This window comes from Rhincodon typus, chromosome 1 (genome assembly GCF_021869965.1).
Source record: "Rhincodon typus isolate 14 chromosome 1, sRhiTyp1.1, whole genome shotgun sequence".
NCBI classification, from domain to species: domain Eukaryota; kingdom Metazoa; phylum Chordata; class Chondrichthyes; order Orectolobiformes; family Rhincodontidae; genus Rhincodon; species Rhincodon typus.
Window position 1 is genome coordinate 123,977,772 of NC_063332.1, and position 14,917 is coordinate 123,992,688.

At 40.7% G+C, this 14,917-nt stretch overlaps 1 protein-coding gene across 1 annotated transcript in view; it reads right to left on the reverse strand.

Annotated features, from left to right (window-relative positions):
* cpe (carboxypeptidase E) overlaps positions 1–14,917 on the reverse strand; it is a 98,502-nt gene that overhangs the window by 14,801 nt on the left and 68,784 nt on the right. The window contains exons 4-6 of the mRNA XM_048604607.1: positions 12,637–12,754; positions 9,545–9,727; positions 798–937 (exon numbers count right to left, since the gene is read on the reverse strand). Of these exons, the coding sequence (XP_048460564.1) occupies positions 798–937; positions 9,545–9,727; positions 12,637–12,754 (441 nt within the window). The remainder of the gene's footprint in view (positions 1–797; positions 938–9,544; positions 9,728–12,636; positions 12,755–14,917) is intronic.

Below are 14,917 nucleotides of genomic sequence, written 5' to 3' on the forward strand. Positions count from 1 at the left end.
TCACAAACAAGTGTAAATAGACAGTATTCATTCCCCATACTGTGGAAACATCAATAATGTGATCACATGACAGAGACTGGTTCATGCTTGGCAGTATTTTATTAGTTCACAAGGACAGTCCACCGCAGGAAGTCTGGGAATATTAAGATTATAGACAGAAGCCAGTGCCTTCAACAAAAGGATGCAGAATCCACCACACTGAAGTGGAGCTAATTTGTTCTACCTGCGAGATTTTAATTTTTCCTTACAGGGACTTAACCACAATTTCAATCAGAAAAGCAAAATACCTGCTGTTGCTTAGATTAAATCATTGGGAGATTCTCACCACAAACATCTGATCTCTGGTTTCTCTTCAGAAAAGAATTCATAAGCCTGTAACCCTTCCAGAAACAATTTTGAAGGGCTAAAGTAATTGCAATGTCTTGGATTCTTTTAAAGATTTGCAACTTTCAGGTACATGCTACTTTTATCATAGTCACTGTGTGTGTGTGTGTGCGCGTGTGTGCGTGCGCGTGTGTCTGTGTGCGTGTGTGTTGAATGATGAGTGGATTTTGCTGCGTTTTATATTTCAAGCATTAAGAAAAACAAACAATTTATATTTCTTTTAATTTAAACATGCAAGAAACTCAGCTTATGCCTGTTCTTGAAAACATTGCACCTTTAAAACATCATGTTGCAGTCAGTTGAGGGATTAAAGAAGGGGGCATTATCCAATATCTCTTCCCTGTCTACCCACAATGGCACATTTTAAAATGGGTTAAATCTAATATCAACATCTATTAGATATTTTCACTAACCTGCGAAATGTAATTAATGAGAGAGTCTTTATTCTCCGCCCAATACTGTGGGAGTGTGTCTTCTGGTGGGAACTTTTGGCAGCTTAGTTCCAATGTGATTTCAAAGCAGTTGCTGCTCAGGTAATTGAAGTCTTGCATACCTAGAAAATAATAAATTGACAAGTTAGAAGATCTAGTTGGGATATATGTGGATAGTAGAAAAGCATTGTGACATGGAAAAACGCCACGCACATCAGGAAAGCTGCAGTGTCCATTTACGCTGAGTTAGTTGACCAGAAACAGCAGCCCAGTCAACCTCAGGGTCCCCAGATTAATCTAGAAAGGGTTCTTGATCCTCCTATCACAGGAAACATTCTCCTCACATCCATCATATCAAGATACCTCAGGATCTTATATGTTTTAAACAATCACCTCACATTCTTCCAAACTCCAGCAGATACAAGTCTAGCCTAGTTGAACATTTCCTCATCAGACAACATGCTCCTTACAGGTATTAGTCTGTTAAACCTTCTCTGAATTGCTTCCAATGCAATTACAGGCTTCCATAAATAAGGTGACCAATAATATTTTCCAGAGTTCCTCCCAGCCTTCCAGATCCTGATTTACAGTTCCTTTTATATGCATATGGTACAGTGAAAACTGCTGCAAAATATCTTTCAATTCATCTGCCACCTCTTCTTTTACCATTATCTATTGTCGAGATTCTCTATCTATTGGACTAGTGTTCACACTGTCAAATCTGTGCTTTTCAAAATACTTACAGAAGCTCTTACAATATTTTTATACTTTTGGTGAGCATTCTCTCATACTCCTTACAATGTTTTTGGTCACTTTTGCTTTTTTCCATAGTCTGTCCAATCTTCTGACCTGCCACTAGTCTCTGCACAATTATATGCTTTTCCTTTAAGTTTGTGTCAACCACAAACTGTAGGTTCATTCTTTATAATGCCCTTATTTTGGGAAATGTATCTATTCTCTGTATTCTTAAGAATCCCCATAAAAGTGCGCCACTGCATCTCTATTGATCCATCACTGAACCTCAGTTTGCCAATTCAGGGCCCCTCCTCTCTTTCACAAACTGAATATAAAATGTAATCATACTACTAACAAGATTACCTCAGGATGCGTTTACTGTGGGATCATTAATTAAACTTATCTTGATGTACAATGCCAGGTCCGCGAATGAAGGATTTGTCATTGAGTAACAGTTGAGGACTCTGGGTCTGTATTCAATGGAGTTTAGAAGCATGAGGGGAATCTCATTGAAACTTACAGAATCTTACTGATAGGCCTGAATAGAGTGGACATGGAGAAGATGTTTCCTGTAGTGGAAGAGTCTAGGACCTAAGTTTAAGTGTAAAGGGCACAGTCTCCAAGCGAAGGGACAACCTTTTAGAATTGAGAGGAGGAAGAATTCCTTGAGCCAGAGGATGGTAAATCTGTGGAACTCATTGCTGCAGAGGGCTGTGGAGGCCTGTTACTGCTTGTGTTTAAGACAGAGATAGATAGGTTCTTGGGTAGTCAGGGGACCAAGGGGAGAAGGCAGGAGAATGGGATTGAGAAGCATATCAGTCATCGTATGCTGTGGAAGAGACTCAATGGGTCGAGCGGCCTAATTCAAATCCTAAATGTAATGGTATATCTTGTGGTCTAGTAAAGCCTGCTCTGTGGATAATCCAAGATTATCTCAAAAATATTCTGTGAAATCCTCATTCAGGTTACCTTTGCCCATCTGACTTTTCCCATCTACATAAACTAATTAAAATCTGCCAAGACTATCGATGTATCTTTCTGACAAGTTCACATTATTCTTTCTTGAATGTTCCGCCCTATTATGTGGTTACAGTTAGGGGGCCTCTACACAACAGAGCATCCAACACGGTTGGCTGCCCTCTTGCCGCTAAGTTACAATGTCTTGGATTAAGTGCAAGAATCTGGGCTGAAATTACAGTCTGTCACTGAGACAGTGTGATATGGATGAACATGTCCTGCCTTTAGTTAACACGTTTAACCGAGACTTATACCTGTTTAACTGGATGGAAGGAAATGATCCCAAGGCGTTATTTTGAAGACTACAGTGATGTTAATTGCCATTCCCAGTCAATATTTATCAACATCAGAAAAACAGACATACATTAGCATTGAGATGCACAGAGATTTCGGAGTTTCTAGTGCGTGAATCATAGAAGGTTAGTATGCAGGTACAGCAAGTAATCAGGAAAGTTAATAGAATGTTGTATTTTGTTGAAAAGGGAATTTAATGTTAGAGTAGGGAGGCTATGCTTCAACTATACAAAGCATTGGTGCGACAGTATCTTGAATATTACCTACAGTTCTGGTCACCGAGCTCACTGACAGATGTTAATGTGATACTGAGAATGAGCAGATTGCCTAATGAGAAAAGGGCTAGACCTGTATCCTCTGAAGTTTAGAAGAGTCAGAGGTGAATTAATTGAAATAATGAGATCCTGAGGGGTTCTGACCACGTGGATGGCAAAGGATACTTCCTCTGGTGGAAGAATCTAGAGGTCGTTGTTTAAAAATAAGGGGTTGGCCATTAAAGACAGGGATGAAGGGGAAAAAGTTCTGAGGGTTGAGTGGCTCTGGAATTCCCTTCTTCAATGGCAGTGGATACAAAATCTTAAATATTTTTAAGGCAGATTCTTGATTTCCAAACTGATAAAAATTATCAGGGATATGCAGGAATGGGGAGTTGAGGTTCGTTAAAATCAGATCAGCCATGATCTTATTGAATGGTGGGGCAGGTTCAAAGAGCCTACTCTTGTTCCTTGGTCCTCGGACTGATGTTTGTAGGAGCTTGCTGTTTGCAAATTGGCTATTGTGTTTCCTACCTTTAAATAGTTGCTACACTTCAAAAGGATTTCACTGGCCTTAACGCCTTTTGAGGTGTCCAGTGTTGTGAAAAGTACTAGAGGGACCCCAATTTTTGAATGTCCAATGTGCAAATGCTTGAACTTATGAATGCGATCCCATACAGGGGTGTAATTTTAAATAGATAACATATGAATGTTTCCTGCACTTGCGAACAGCTATTTTATATTGTCCTGCTTTGCATTCCAAATTGCATACAAACTCAAGAACAAAACTCATTTGCAACCCAGGGACTGCCTATAAAAATATATATGCAAGTTTCTCTTTTTGCACAGATCTCTCTGGGAATATTAATCTTTCTTACCATAGATTAATGTTAGGCAGACAATATCATGTACCAGTTAGTAGTTACCGGGGGAAGGTGGTGTCAGGGCCTATAAATTGAAACTAGAAATGCATAAAGGGAGGGCAATATAAAATACTGACAAGTAAAATGAAAGAAAACTTAAAGGAGGACTCTTCAATAAGAAAGCACAAAAGTTTAAAGTAGGAAAAGATACAGTAAATTCAAGAGCAAAAGATAAGTTAAACTGGAACGTAGAAGATTGTTCTTATGAGGTCACAAAAGGAGGAGGAGAAGAAAGTACACATTGTAGCTAAGAAGCAGTGAAACGCTGGATGGGATAAGCATAGCAAGAGAGGAAACATAAGAAGTTTACATCTTTGGAAGGAATTAACCAGGCCATGAAATGTAACTCAGACTGCGAAGAGGCACAAGGGATGAAATAGCAGAGACTCTGACCATCATTTTCCAATGTTGTCAGGCTACAGATATGGTGCAGGATAACTGGAGTATGTTAAGATTGCACAATTGCTTAAAATGCAAGGAAGGGACAGACAGAGAACATACAGGCTTGTCAGTCTAACCTCAGAGGTGGGAAAATTATTGGAAAAAAACATTTGATGGCTCGTATAAATCATTATTAGAGAGGCATGGATTGATCATAGAAACTAGGAGCAGGAGTAGGCCATTTGGCCCTTCACCATTCAATATGATCATGGCTGACTCTCTATCACAACATCGTATTCCCACTTTCGAGGATAGACATCTTAGAATTGTTCAGGGAATTTTGTGTGTAGTTTGATTGTATTTTGTAACAAGGAACTTTGATGAGGGTAGTATATCTGATGTAGTCAATGTGGACTTTACCAAGGTTTCTGACCAGGTCCCTCAGGCCAGACAAGGCGAGCAGTAACAGCTAAAGCGAAAGTAGCAGACTGGCTCAGAATCAGGTCAGAGGCAGGAAACAAAAAGGTATTTGCTGACGAGTGGAGAATTGTTTGCAGTGGGATTTTGAAGGGCATTGTACCAACTTCCTTGGTTTTCACAGAAAATATCAATTACATGGATGTAAATGGACATGACAGAGTTGGGGCCTATCTTTGGCAGTTAGGAGGAAAGCTGTAAATTGAAGGAGGATATCAATAAATTGGAAAGGTGGTCGTCAAAAAATTTAAACAAATTTCAATCCAAAGAACAATGAAGCCTTATTTGCAAGGGGATACATAATAAATGGCATATCCTTGTGAATTGTGGAGAGACGGGATGGATTCCACAGCTCACTGAAGGCAGCACAGGTAGATGAGCTGGTCATGATGGCAAAGTGATAACAAGGTGCAGGGCTGGATGAACACAGCAGGCCAAGCAGCATCAGGGGAGCAGGAAAGCTGCTGTTTTGGGCCTAGACCCTTCTTCAGAAATGGGGGAGGGGAAGGGGTTTCTGAAATAAATAGGGAGAGAGGGGGAGGCGGATAGAAGATGGATAGAGGAGAAGATAGGTGGAGAGGAAACAGACCAGTCAAAGAGGTGGGGATGGAGTCAGTAAAGGGGAGTGTAGATGGGGAGGTAGGGAGGGAATAGGTCAGTCCAGGGAGGACGGACAGGTCAAGGGGCAGGATGAGGTTAGTAGGTAGGAGATGGGGGTGGGAGGAGGGGATAAGTGGAGGAAGGACAGGTTAGGGAGGCGGGGACAAGCTGGGCTGGTTTTGGGATGCGGTAGGGGGAGGGGAGATTTTGAAGCTTGTGAAGTCCACATTGATACCATTGGGCTGCAGGGTTCCCAAGCGGAATATGAGTTGCTGTTCCTGCAACCTTCGGGTAGCATTGTTGTGGCACTGCAGGAGGCCCAGGATGGACATGTCATCTGCGGAATGGGAGGGGGAGTTGAAATGGTTCGCGACTGGGAGGTGCAGTTGTTTAGTGCGAACCGAGCGTAGGTGTTCTGCAAAGCGGTCCCCAAGCCTCCGCTTGGTTTCCCCGATGTAGAGGAGGCCACAACGGGAACAGCGGATGCAGAATACCACATTAGCAGATGTGCAGGTGAACATCTGCTTGATGTGGAAAATCTTCTTGGGGCCTGGGATGGGGGTGAGGGAGGAGGTGTAGGGGCAGGTGTAGCACTTCCTGCGGTTGCAGGGATAAGTGCCGGGTGAGGTGGGGCTGGAGGGGAGTGTGGAGCGGACAAGGGAGTCACGGAGAGCGTGGTCCCTCCGGAAGGCAGATAAGGGTGGGGAGGGAAAAATGTCTTTGGTGGTGGGGTCGGATTGCAGATGGCGGAAGTGTCGGAGGATGATGCGTTGGATCCAAAGGTTGGTGGGGTGGTACGTGAGGACGAGGGGGATTCTGTTTTGGTTGTTATTGCGGGGAGGGGGTGTGAGGGATGAGTTGCAGGAAATGCGGGAGACACGGTTGAGGGCGTTCTCGACCACTGAGTGGGGGAAGTTGCGTTTCTTGAAAAACGAGGACGAGGACATCTGAGATGTACGGGAGTGGAATGCCTCATCCTGGGAGCAGATGCAGCGCAGGTGAAAGGATTGGGAATAGGGGATGGCATTTTTGCAGGAAGGTGGGTGGGATGAAGCATTCCATTCCCGTACATCTCAGATGTCCTCGTTTTTCAAGGACCGTGATGACCCTGAAAAACAAATTGTTTTGTCAGAAAAAAAAACTTCTGATTCAGTAATGTTCTTTAAGAAAGGAAATTGGTCCTTACCTGGTCTGGCATATATGTAATGTGGTTGACTCTGAACTGCCCTTTGGGCAATTAGGAATGGGCAATAAATGCTGGCCTAGCCACCAATATCCATGTCCCATGAATGACCTTTTTTTAAAATGTTAAAAATATGATGGGAAAATCATTTGCATTATAGAACACAATCTAGTCAATTTCAGTTATTTGGTACAACGATTGCCTTAAAATTTGAAATTTTGAGAGTCACTGGAAATTCAAATAAACATTAAAAAACTGCAAATGCCAGAAATCTGAAACAAAAATAGAATGTGCTGGAGAAACTCTGCCAGTCTCACAGAATCTGAGGAGGGAGAAAGTTAATGTTTCAATTCCAATTTGATTTTTCTTACTTCAAAGAAGAGCATATTGGAGGCAAAATGTTAAATTCTATTCTTCTCTCCACAAATGTTTGAAATGTTAACTCTGTTCCATTCTCCAGAACTGCTGAATTTCTCTAGCACTATCTGTTCCCATATTTGCAATTCAAATATCTTTCAAAAAATTATCGGTCTCCACAGGGATTGTAACAGTATATTTATATTCCTCCAATCTTTACTGTAAATAAGCTGCTTTAGTGAGTTGCAAAATAATGTTTAATGGGATTCCAATTTCAAATGGATAATAATTAGACTTTGCTATTCTGACTTGTTTAGTCTGACATCTTTGATAACCTTGTCAATCTACACATCCCAAGTATAGAGATTCCTATCATGCCTTAATGTGGTCATTGCAAAAAGGGTTTTCATTTAATGCCCATTCTCACTTGCCATGTACAAGTGAATGAGAAATGATGCAAAGGTACAACAGAGGTCACAATTAAACATTTTCTTTGGCTAGGTATGTTAGGAGTCAATGTCCCTATGCATTCAGAATGGACCAGGGCAATGCATTCTCTGTTTTTTTTAAAAGAAATGCCCAGTTTCTTTGAGTCACAACAATACGGTCTTTTAGAACACAATACAATTATTTTCTATTATTTTTCAGGAAAGTTAAGAAGAAAAGCACAACGTTAACCTTGACATTTTGACCAGACTTTTTTTTTGCCGATTCTGACATTGTTGCCTGCAACAGTATTTCACACACATACAATATGGTCAAATTTTTAATGATGTTAAGGCATAATACCAAATGTTATGCAAGTAGAATGTTGTTTCTCTGCAGGCCTTAAAGCAACTCATGGAGCATTTCCATTATCCATCCCTGTTATTAAAACACACATCATTCATTTAACCTTTATCTTTTCTCAAAGTAAATGATAGAACCTTTGTGAGATCTTAATCAGAAAGCTCAAAGTTAATAGCTGACAGATGGGATGTGTGGAATCTATAGCGTCAGTCACAAGTCAATTGCAAGGAGTTACAGTAAGTATGCTCAAAAAAGGTGAATGTTGCGGATTTTACATCTGTGCCTGGCCCTGCTCATCTTGAAAGAAATCCAGTTCAGAGAATCAGTGGCCAATGTATTAACAGTTTGATTCTTCAACTGAAGACATTGTCAAGAAACATTACAACTTCTGGGCACTCCAGATTTAACTGTAAATGTAAGACGTTAGTTCAACTGTTTAGCTTAGTTCAGAGTCAGAAGGCTGTGGTTTCAAAACCCATTCTAATTGTTAGATTTTATGGAACCATTGAGATCTATACATCATGTGTGAATGTGCGGGAGGCTCATTAAAAAAAAGATCACATGGTCTGTCCATTGCCTTCCTGCTCACCCTGGCATATCTCCTATTTTACAGGGACCAGCAAAGGAGTCAGATGAACATCCTGCTCCAGGGCCTATTGTGACCCTTAAGTAGCCAATTAACGGCCAAGAGCCTCTTCCACTTGCCTCTATTTTACCCATGACAGGAGTACTTCCATGCCATGTGACTAGCCTGGGAACTTTTATTGACCAAGCAAGTGGCTGACAAGATGTGCTGTGCCCATCAGTGGCACTCGTTCAACTCCTCCACAAGGTCATATATCCCCTTTAACGGTACTCCCAGCCTCTCCAGCCTATCCCAAGACCTCCCATTTCCCCATTAAGGCCTGTGAGCCAGATCTCACCAATATCCAGCACTTACCTAAAGTCCAATTTCCACTTCATTGGGGTTTGCCCTAGGCCCAGGAGTGGTCACTGCTCAAAACTGGCACTGCTGAGGAGACACAGTTGCTAGTAAATGGAAGTGTCTGGCAGCTCTCAAAAGCAGCACGTTCTCCTCAGATGAGGGTGGAAGTTTCAGCTGGAACCAATTAATGTCTTACCAAGCAAAAAATGGCTGCGGGGCACTTAGCTTTTTTTGATGGCTGGGTTCCCAACCAACCACATAGTCAGGTGTTCAGGAAACACAGCATTCTATAAAACCAGCCTCTTAGGATTTAAAGCACATAATGTAGAGCAAAATCATATTTTGGTACTGAGGGACTGGGGAATGACACAAGTTACCTTAAACTGAGGTGCCACCTGCCTTATGAGGTGGACATGAAGATCAAAGAAGAGACTGGTTTACTCATGGGATCCTGGTTCAATTCATTCGTCAACTGAACCAACCACAAAAATAAACAACGAAGCGTGAACTTACTGCTTATCATATTTGTTATTTGTTGATATATTTAAATCAGTTTCCTTACCTAACAACAGTCACTAGGCTTGAAAGTCAAACCCTTTGGAGCATTATGAGGACTTTGTCCTTTCTAAATGCAGATAACATTTAACTAAAAAAAATGTATCAGTTCTGCTGCGATTTATGTAACGAAGTGCAATAAAAATAATAATTAAATTACAGGTGGATCACTATTACAGAGGATTGAATTTGACTTCACTGTCCAAAACGGTGTTCTGCATAGATGCATTTTCACTTACCCCCTGGAACATTATACCAAGCTCCTCCATTGGTTATTCCATCAGTGAAGCTGGTGTCATCATCATTCTGGCGGCATGGTGGTCTATTGGGATTAGACATGACTGGATTGAAAGAAGCATAAGCCTCAGCCAGGCTTTTAAAAATCTTGTCATCTGGGCACTCACTATATTCATGGGTAGAACCTGCAAGAAACAGTGATCCACTGTTGAAGCAATCTGCTTAATAAACATGAATGGTCTTATAGACGATTTTTTGAAACAAAAGCAATTAAGGATACTGTGTAAGCTAAGCTCAATTAACTGATTCACTTTGGCTCAGCTCAATGCACAAATATTATATTGGATTTACACATCGAGTTGTTCAGTTGTAAACTTTAGATGAGTGATTAGATGCTACTTTGGTTTGTGATAAGAGATCTGAATAATATTATATAATAAAACAGTTGCTATCTGTGTGAACACTCTGTCTGGTACGTGGGTAAAATTGGCAGAGACAGCATAGTGTATACATCTCTTGTCCTCACCTCTGGTTCTCAGTTATGGGCTAGTGTCCCAAGAGGAATGTCAAAGGTGTGAACCTGACAGCATCAAACTCCTCAAACACTTCCATCTAGAAGGTCAACGGCAGCAGATACATGGGAACACCATCACCTGCAAGTTCCCTCCAAGCCACTCTCTATCCTGACATGGAAATATATCACCGTTCCATCACTGCCACTGGGTCAAAATCTTAGAATTCCCTTCCTAAGGGCATTGTGGGCCAACCCACAGCACGTGGACTGCAATGGTTCAAGAAGGCAGCTCACAACCAGCTTCTCAAGGGCACTGAAGGACAGGCAATAAATGCTGGTCCAGACAACGACATGCACGTACCATGAGTAAACAAAAAAAAAATCAAATTGCATAGGAAATGGGAGCCCTGGATGCTCTCTAATCTTTGCTGTGTAGTTGATGGGGTTGCAAAATTTGGCCTCACTTACTAGGCTCCAGCACCCCGCTGTTGCCACTCCCCAGCCCTGATTACTGATGCTGATTGTCTTGACAGGAAGGGATGTGGCATGGGTGGGGAAGGAGGCAAGGAGTAGATGAGATGGAAGTAAGTTGATGGAGGTCGGGGTTGGGGGGGGGGGGGGGGGTGGGGTTGGGGGTTGGAGAGGGGGGGGGGGGGGGGTGGGATGGAAACAGGCACAGAAAAAAGGAGAGGATAGGTGGTATTGGAGAGGACAGCATGGAAGGGGACTGCAATGGCCTGGGAGATTTGAAATAAGGTTGGAGATGGGATGGTGTTGGAGTAAAGGAATAGAATATGAAGACAGAAGAAGCGAGGGTGGGATTGGAGGATAGGACAAAGATGATATGAGAAGAAATAGGATGGCATGAACAGGATGGAAATGGCATGGGATGAGGGATTTAAAGAAAAACTGTTGCAACAAATGTATCAATTCAACAGGAAAGGTTTTCCTGATCTCTGCTGTCTATGAGATACAGGATTACAGAAACTCCTCTGCCAATCCCTACACATTTGCTTTTCCACATTATCACCATTCTTCTTGCTTCTTCTGTCAAATCAAATATCTCTCGGTGCAATTATGTGCATATGTGCAATTTTTAAAGTAAATTATGATTTATTACAATTTGTACGTTATCCATTATGAAGAATGGTCACTTGGATGAGGTACTAAAGGTGTTTTGAGACCAATAAAGTTGACTGAAATGGAGCTGTGAATTTAAATTGGTTTGCATATGCAGAAGTTTTAATGACTGATTTAGGTCTGAACAATGGATGCCAACCTTTTGGCCTTTAACCAATATAATGGATTGTGCAGAGCTGCCGTACAATGTGAGCACACTTTCTGCACACCATAATGACATTTTGGGAGTTTTTGGCATCCAAGAAACACGGAGCCCTATTTTTTGAATCATGGGGTCACTTCAATTCAATGTAACAATCTGAATCGAAATTTAATTTTCAGTTTAACAATGATATCAAATAAAACCTCAAGTCAAACTCTTCATTGCTAATTGTGCCAGCACATGGAGGGTTTTTATGTAAATTGATCACTAATGTCTGCAAGGTCGGTCTGCTATTAGTCTCAAAGAAATACTGTGCACAAAAGAGGGAAACATTGACACTTTCTGAGATAACATGGTCACTTGCTAGTTTTTTCTACACCTGGTCAGACCCTATTAAACTTTGGATTTCTCTTTGCATCAGTTTGATCTAATGTTTACAATATTGAAAACATAATACTGCTATGGTTCTCTACAATCACTTCTATCCTAACAAGTTCAAGCCTTTTCTTCTTTATATCTAACCATAATAGCGTGAACAATAGTTGGTTCGATAGCAGAAATAACTACTTTTCAGTGATGCGTACACTACGCTGTGACATCAGGACGCATGTAACATCGAGAAACAAGGAACACGGAGAAACTAAATGCATACATATCTTAAACAAAAAGCAAATATTTTGATATGCTGTGAGTTGAGTTTAGACCCAACTGTCTTCACCTGAAAATTGAATTTATAAAAGAAAGGCACCTAAAAGGCACCTCAAAACATTACTTACATCTGTTAATTTCATGAAGTAGTCACATTCATCAACATAAATTGTCCAAGGTTCTATGAAAACCACTAGCTAAAGGTTTCATCAGGTAAGTGAATTCATTTGGTAATCTCCATTAATCCACTCTTATTACACCCTGCCAAACTGATTTTCCTTTTCAAAAAACTTTACTTCTAAAAAAGTAACACTGAAAAATTCCAAACAAGGTAAGTTACCAGAGCTAGAAAAATGTGAAAAATCAACTTGATATTTTGGCCCCAGCGGCAAGTTTGCACTGTAGAAAATGTTTGTGTTGGAACATGCCTGATAATGTCTGCTCTACAAACTTCAGGTGGTATCATGGAAGTTATTTGACCCCTCCTCTGTAACCTTGCAATGTCCCACTCTCTGCTACTCCCTGACAGAGTTTGCACTTGTTATCAAGATGGTAATGCTCAGAGACCGACACAGCTTTATTAAGTTTTTTCTCATGCTTCATATCTGTCTAGCAAACATTGTTTATTATTAGCTTTATTTTGTATTTACCAGTGCGAGTCTCATCATAGGGATAGTTCGCTACAACATCACCACCGTGAAGATTGGCTGAGAGAACAAATGGAATATCCATGATCCAGTGAATGATGGCTTTGGTCTCTGGCGCAAGCTGTGGGAATAAAACTCTCTCAGTACAATATGCATCACATGTTTATACAAGATCATCCTGAATTATGGGCAGTAAGGAAAATATTTCATTACACACACAAATTGTGAATCTAAGGTGAAGACTCCTAAACACGGGTTATTTACTACAAACATTTGGTGTTTGCTGCCCTAAAATCTTTAATTTTTTTTAAGCTGAAGATTTATTTCTCTTATTCCTAGCCACTCAGTCTTTTAATGCTATCTTACAACCAGAACAGCCTACTACTTCACCTGTGTGGAAGAAAGCTTTGTGGCTTGAAATAAACACAGAGCAAATGCCCCACCTAGTGGACTGGTTGAGTACAACTTCAAACGTGACTAAGCACAGCACATACAATAATATAATAATTACATTTCTGAAGAAGGGTCCAGACCCAAAACATCAGCTTTCCTGTTCCTCTGATGCTGCTTGGCCTGCTGTGTTCATCCAGCTCTACACCTTGGTATCTCATACAATAATACTGTTTGCTTTTCACTCAGTCGCATGTATTATCATAAACAAAGGCACATCCATCAGCGTATGAAACTACATAATGCCCAAACTCAAGCTCTTTTCCCCAGAGTAGGAGAGTCCAAAGTTAGACAGCATCGGTTTAAGGTGAGAGGGGAAAGATTTAGAAGGGATCTAAAGGACAACTTTTTTCACACAGAGTGGTGTATGTATGGAATGAGCTGCTAGAAGAAGTGGTGGAGGCTGGTACAATTACAACATTTAACAGGCATCTGGTTAGATACATGAATTGGTAGGGTTTAGAGAAATATGGGGCCAAATGCTGGCAAATGGGACTAGACTAATTTAGGATACCTGATCAGCATGGATAAGTTGGACTGAAGGGTCCATTTCCATGCTGTACATCTTTATGACTCTATTACTCTACTGGCCTACATGAATTTAAAGTCAGCAAAAAAGGCAGAATAAGTAGTTCAACAAACCAGTCACTGCAATAAATCACATTAAAGAATCTCAGCAATTCCAACTTACAGTTGATTTTCCCATCATGTTTATTACATTTCAGCTCACTTGTACATTGCTGCGCTGCTGTGCTCATGCCAAAGGACTTTTGAAGTGTGGAAAATACATTTTTACAATTGCCAGCCTCGGCAAATCCAGCAAGTTTACTGCAGTGAAACCACCGGCTGTGTGGGACCTACATGTTGGTAGTCGCACAACATGAGGGCAATATAAAAGGAGCTTACAATGAAACATTTCTGCCCACAGCAAGCCCAACCTTAACAGCAGTAACAGGAATGACAGAAATTCACAACAGAGTAGGAGTCCATAGTTAACAAGCAAATCAGAGTAGGCTGCCATATAGCCATGGGCCAATAAAATGCAATATTTGTATTGGTTATCAAGGTGGACTTTACTCTCACATCAGACAATGGTAGAGAGCAGAGAGCTGAAATTGTAGTCACAACTTTTGACAGGACTGTGCACAGTGTGGGACCTCTGCATTTCTTTCTATGTTACCACTGGAACCTTCAAATATAAGCAGGGGAAATTTCTGGAAATGGTTTGAGACTATTAACTGTCTAATTACAAACTTGAAAAAAAAATCAATATCAAAATTTTTTTTGTCTTCTTAATCAGAATATATTGAATAATTTGCAACGAAAAGCATCTCATGTCCTAAATGATACGCAGGAATCTGGAGACCATTCAGACCCTCAAACTTGTTACACTACTCAGTTCATACATATCTGATCCACACCTTAACTCAATTTATCCATCTTTAGTTCCTGGACAACTAATAAAAAAAATCTGCCAATCCCAGTCTTCATCATTTTAATATGGAGTCTCCAAAAGGAGGGAATTTCAAATTTCCATTATCTTCGATGTGAAAAAGTACTTGTTAATTTAACTCCTGAATGTCCTAACCCTCATTTTAAGTTTTTGCCCATTGTTCTGCATTCCAACACTCTATCGAGACCTGGACCAAGATCTTCCATTGCAGTTACAGTACATCAACTTCCCTGAAACAGCTCCCACAGACCTGGATGGGCAATTATACAGACAACCCACTAGAATAGCTTTTTTGATCAAAGGGTTATAATTGATGGAGCTGAAATATTCAAATTTAAAATGTGCTATATTGTATACTGCCTGTCATTTGCACTCTAGAAA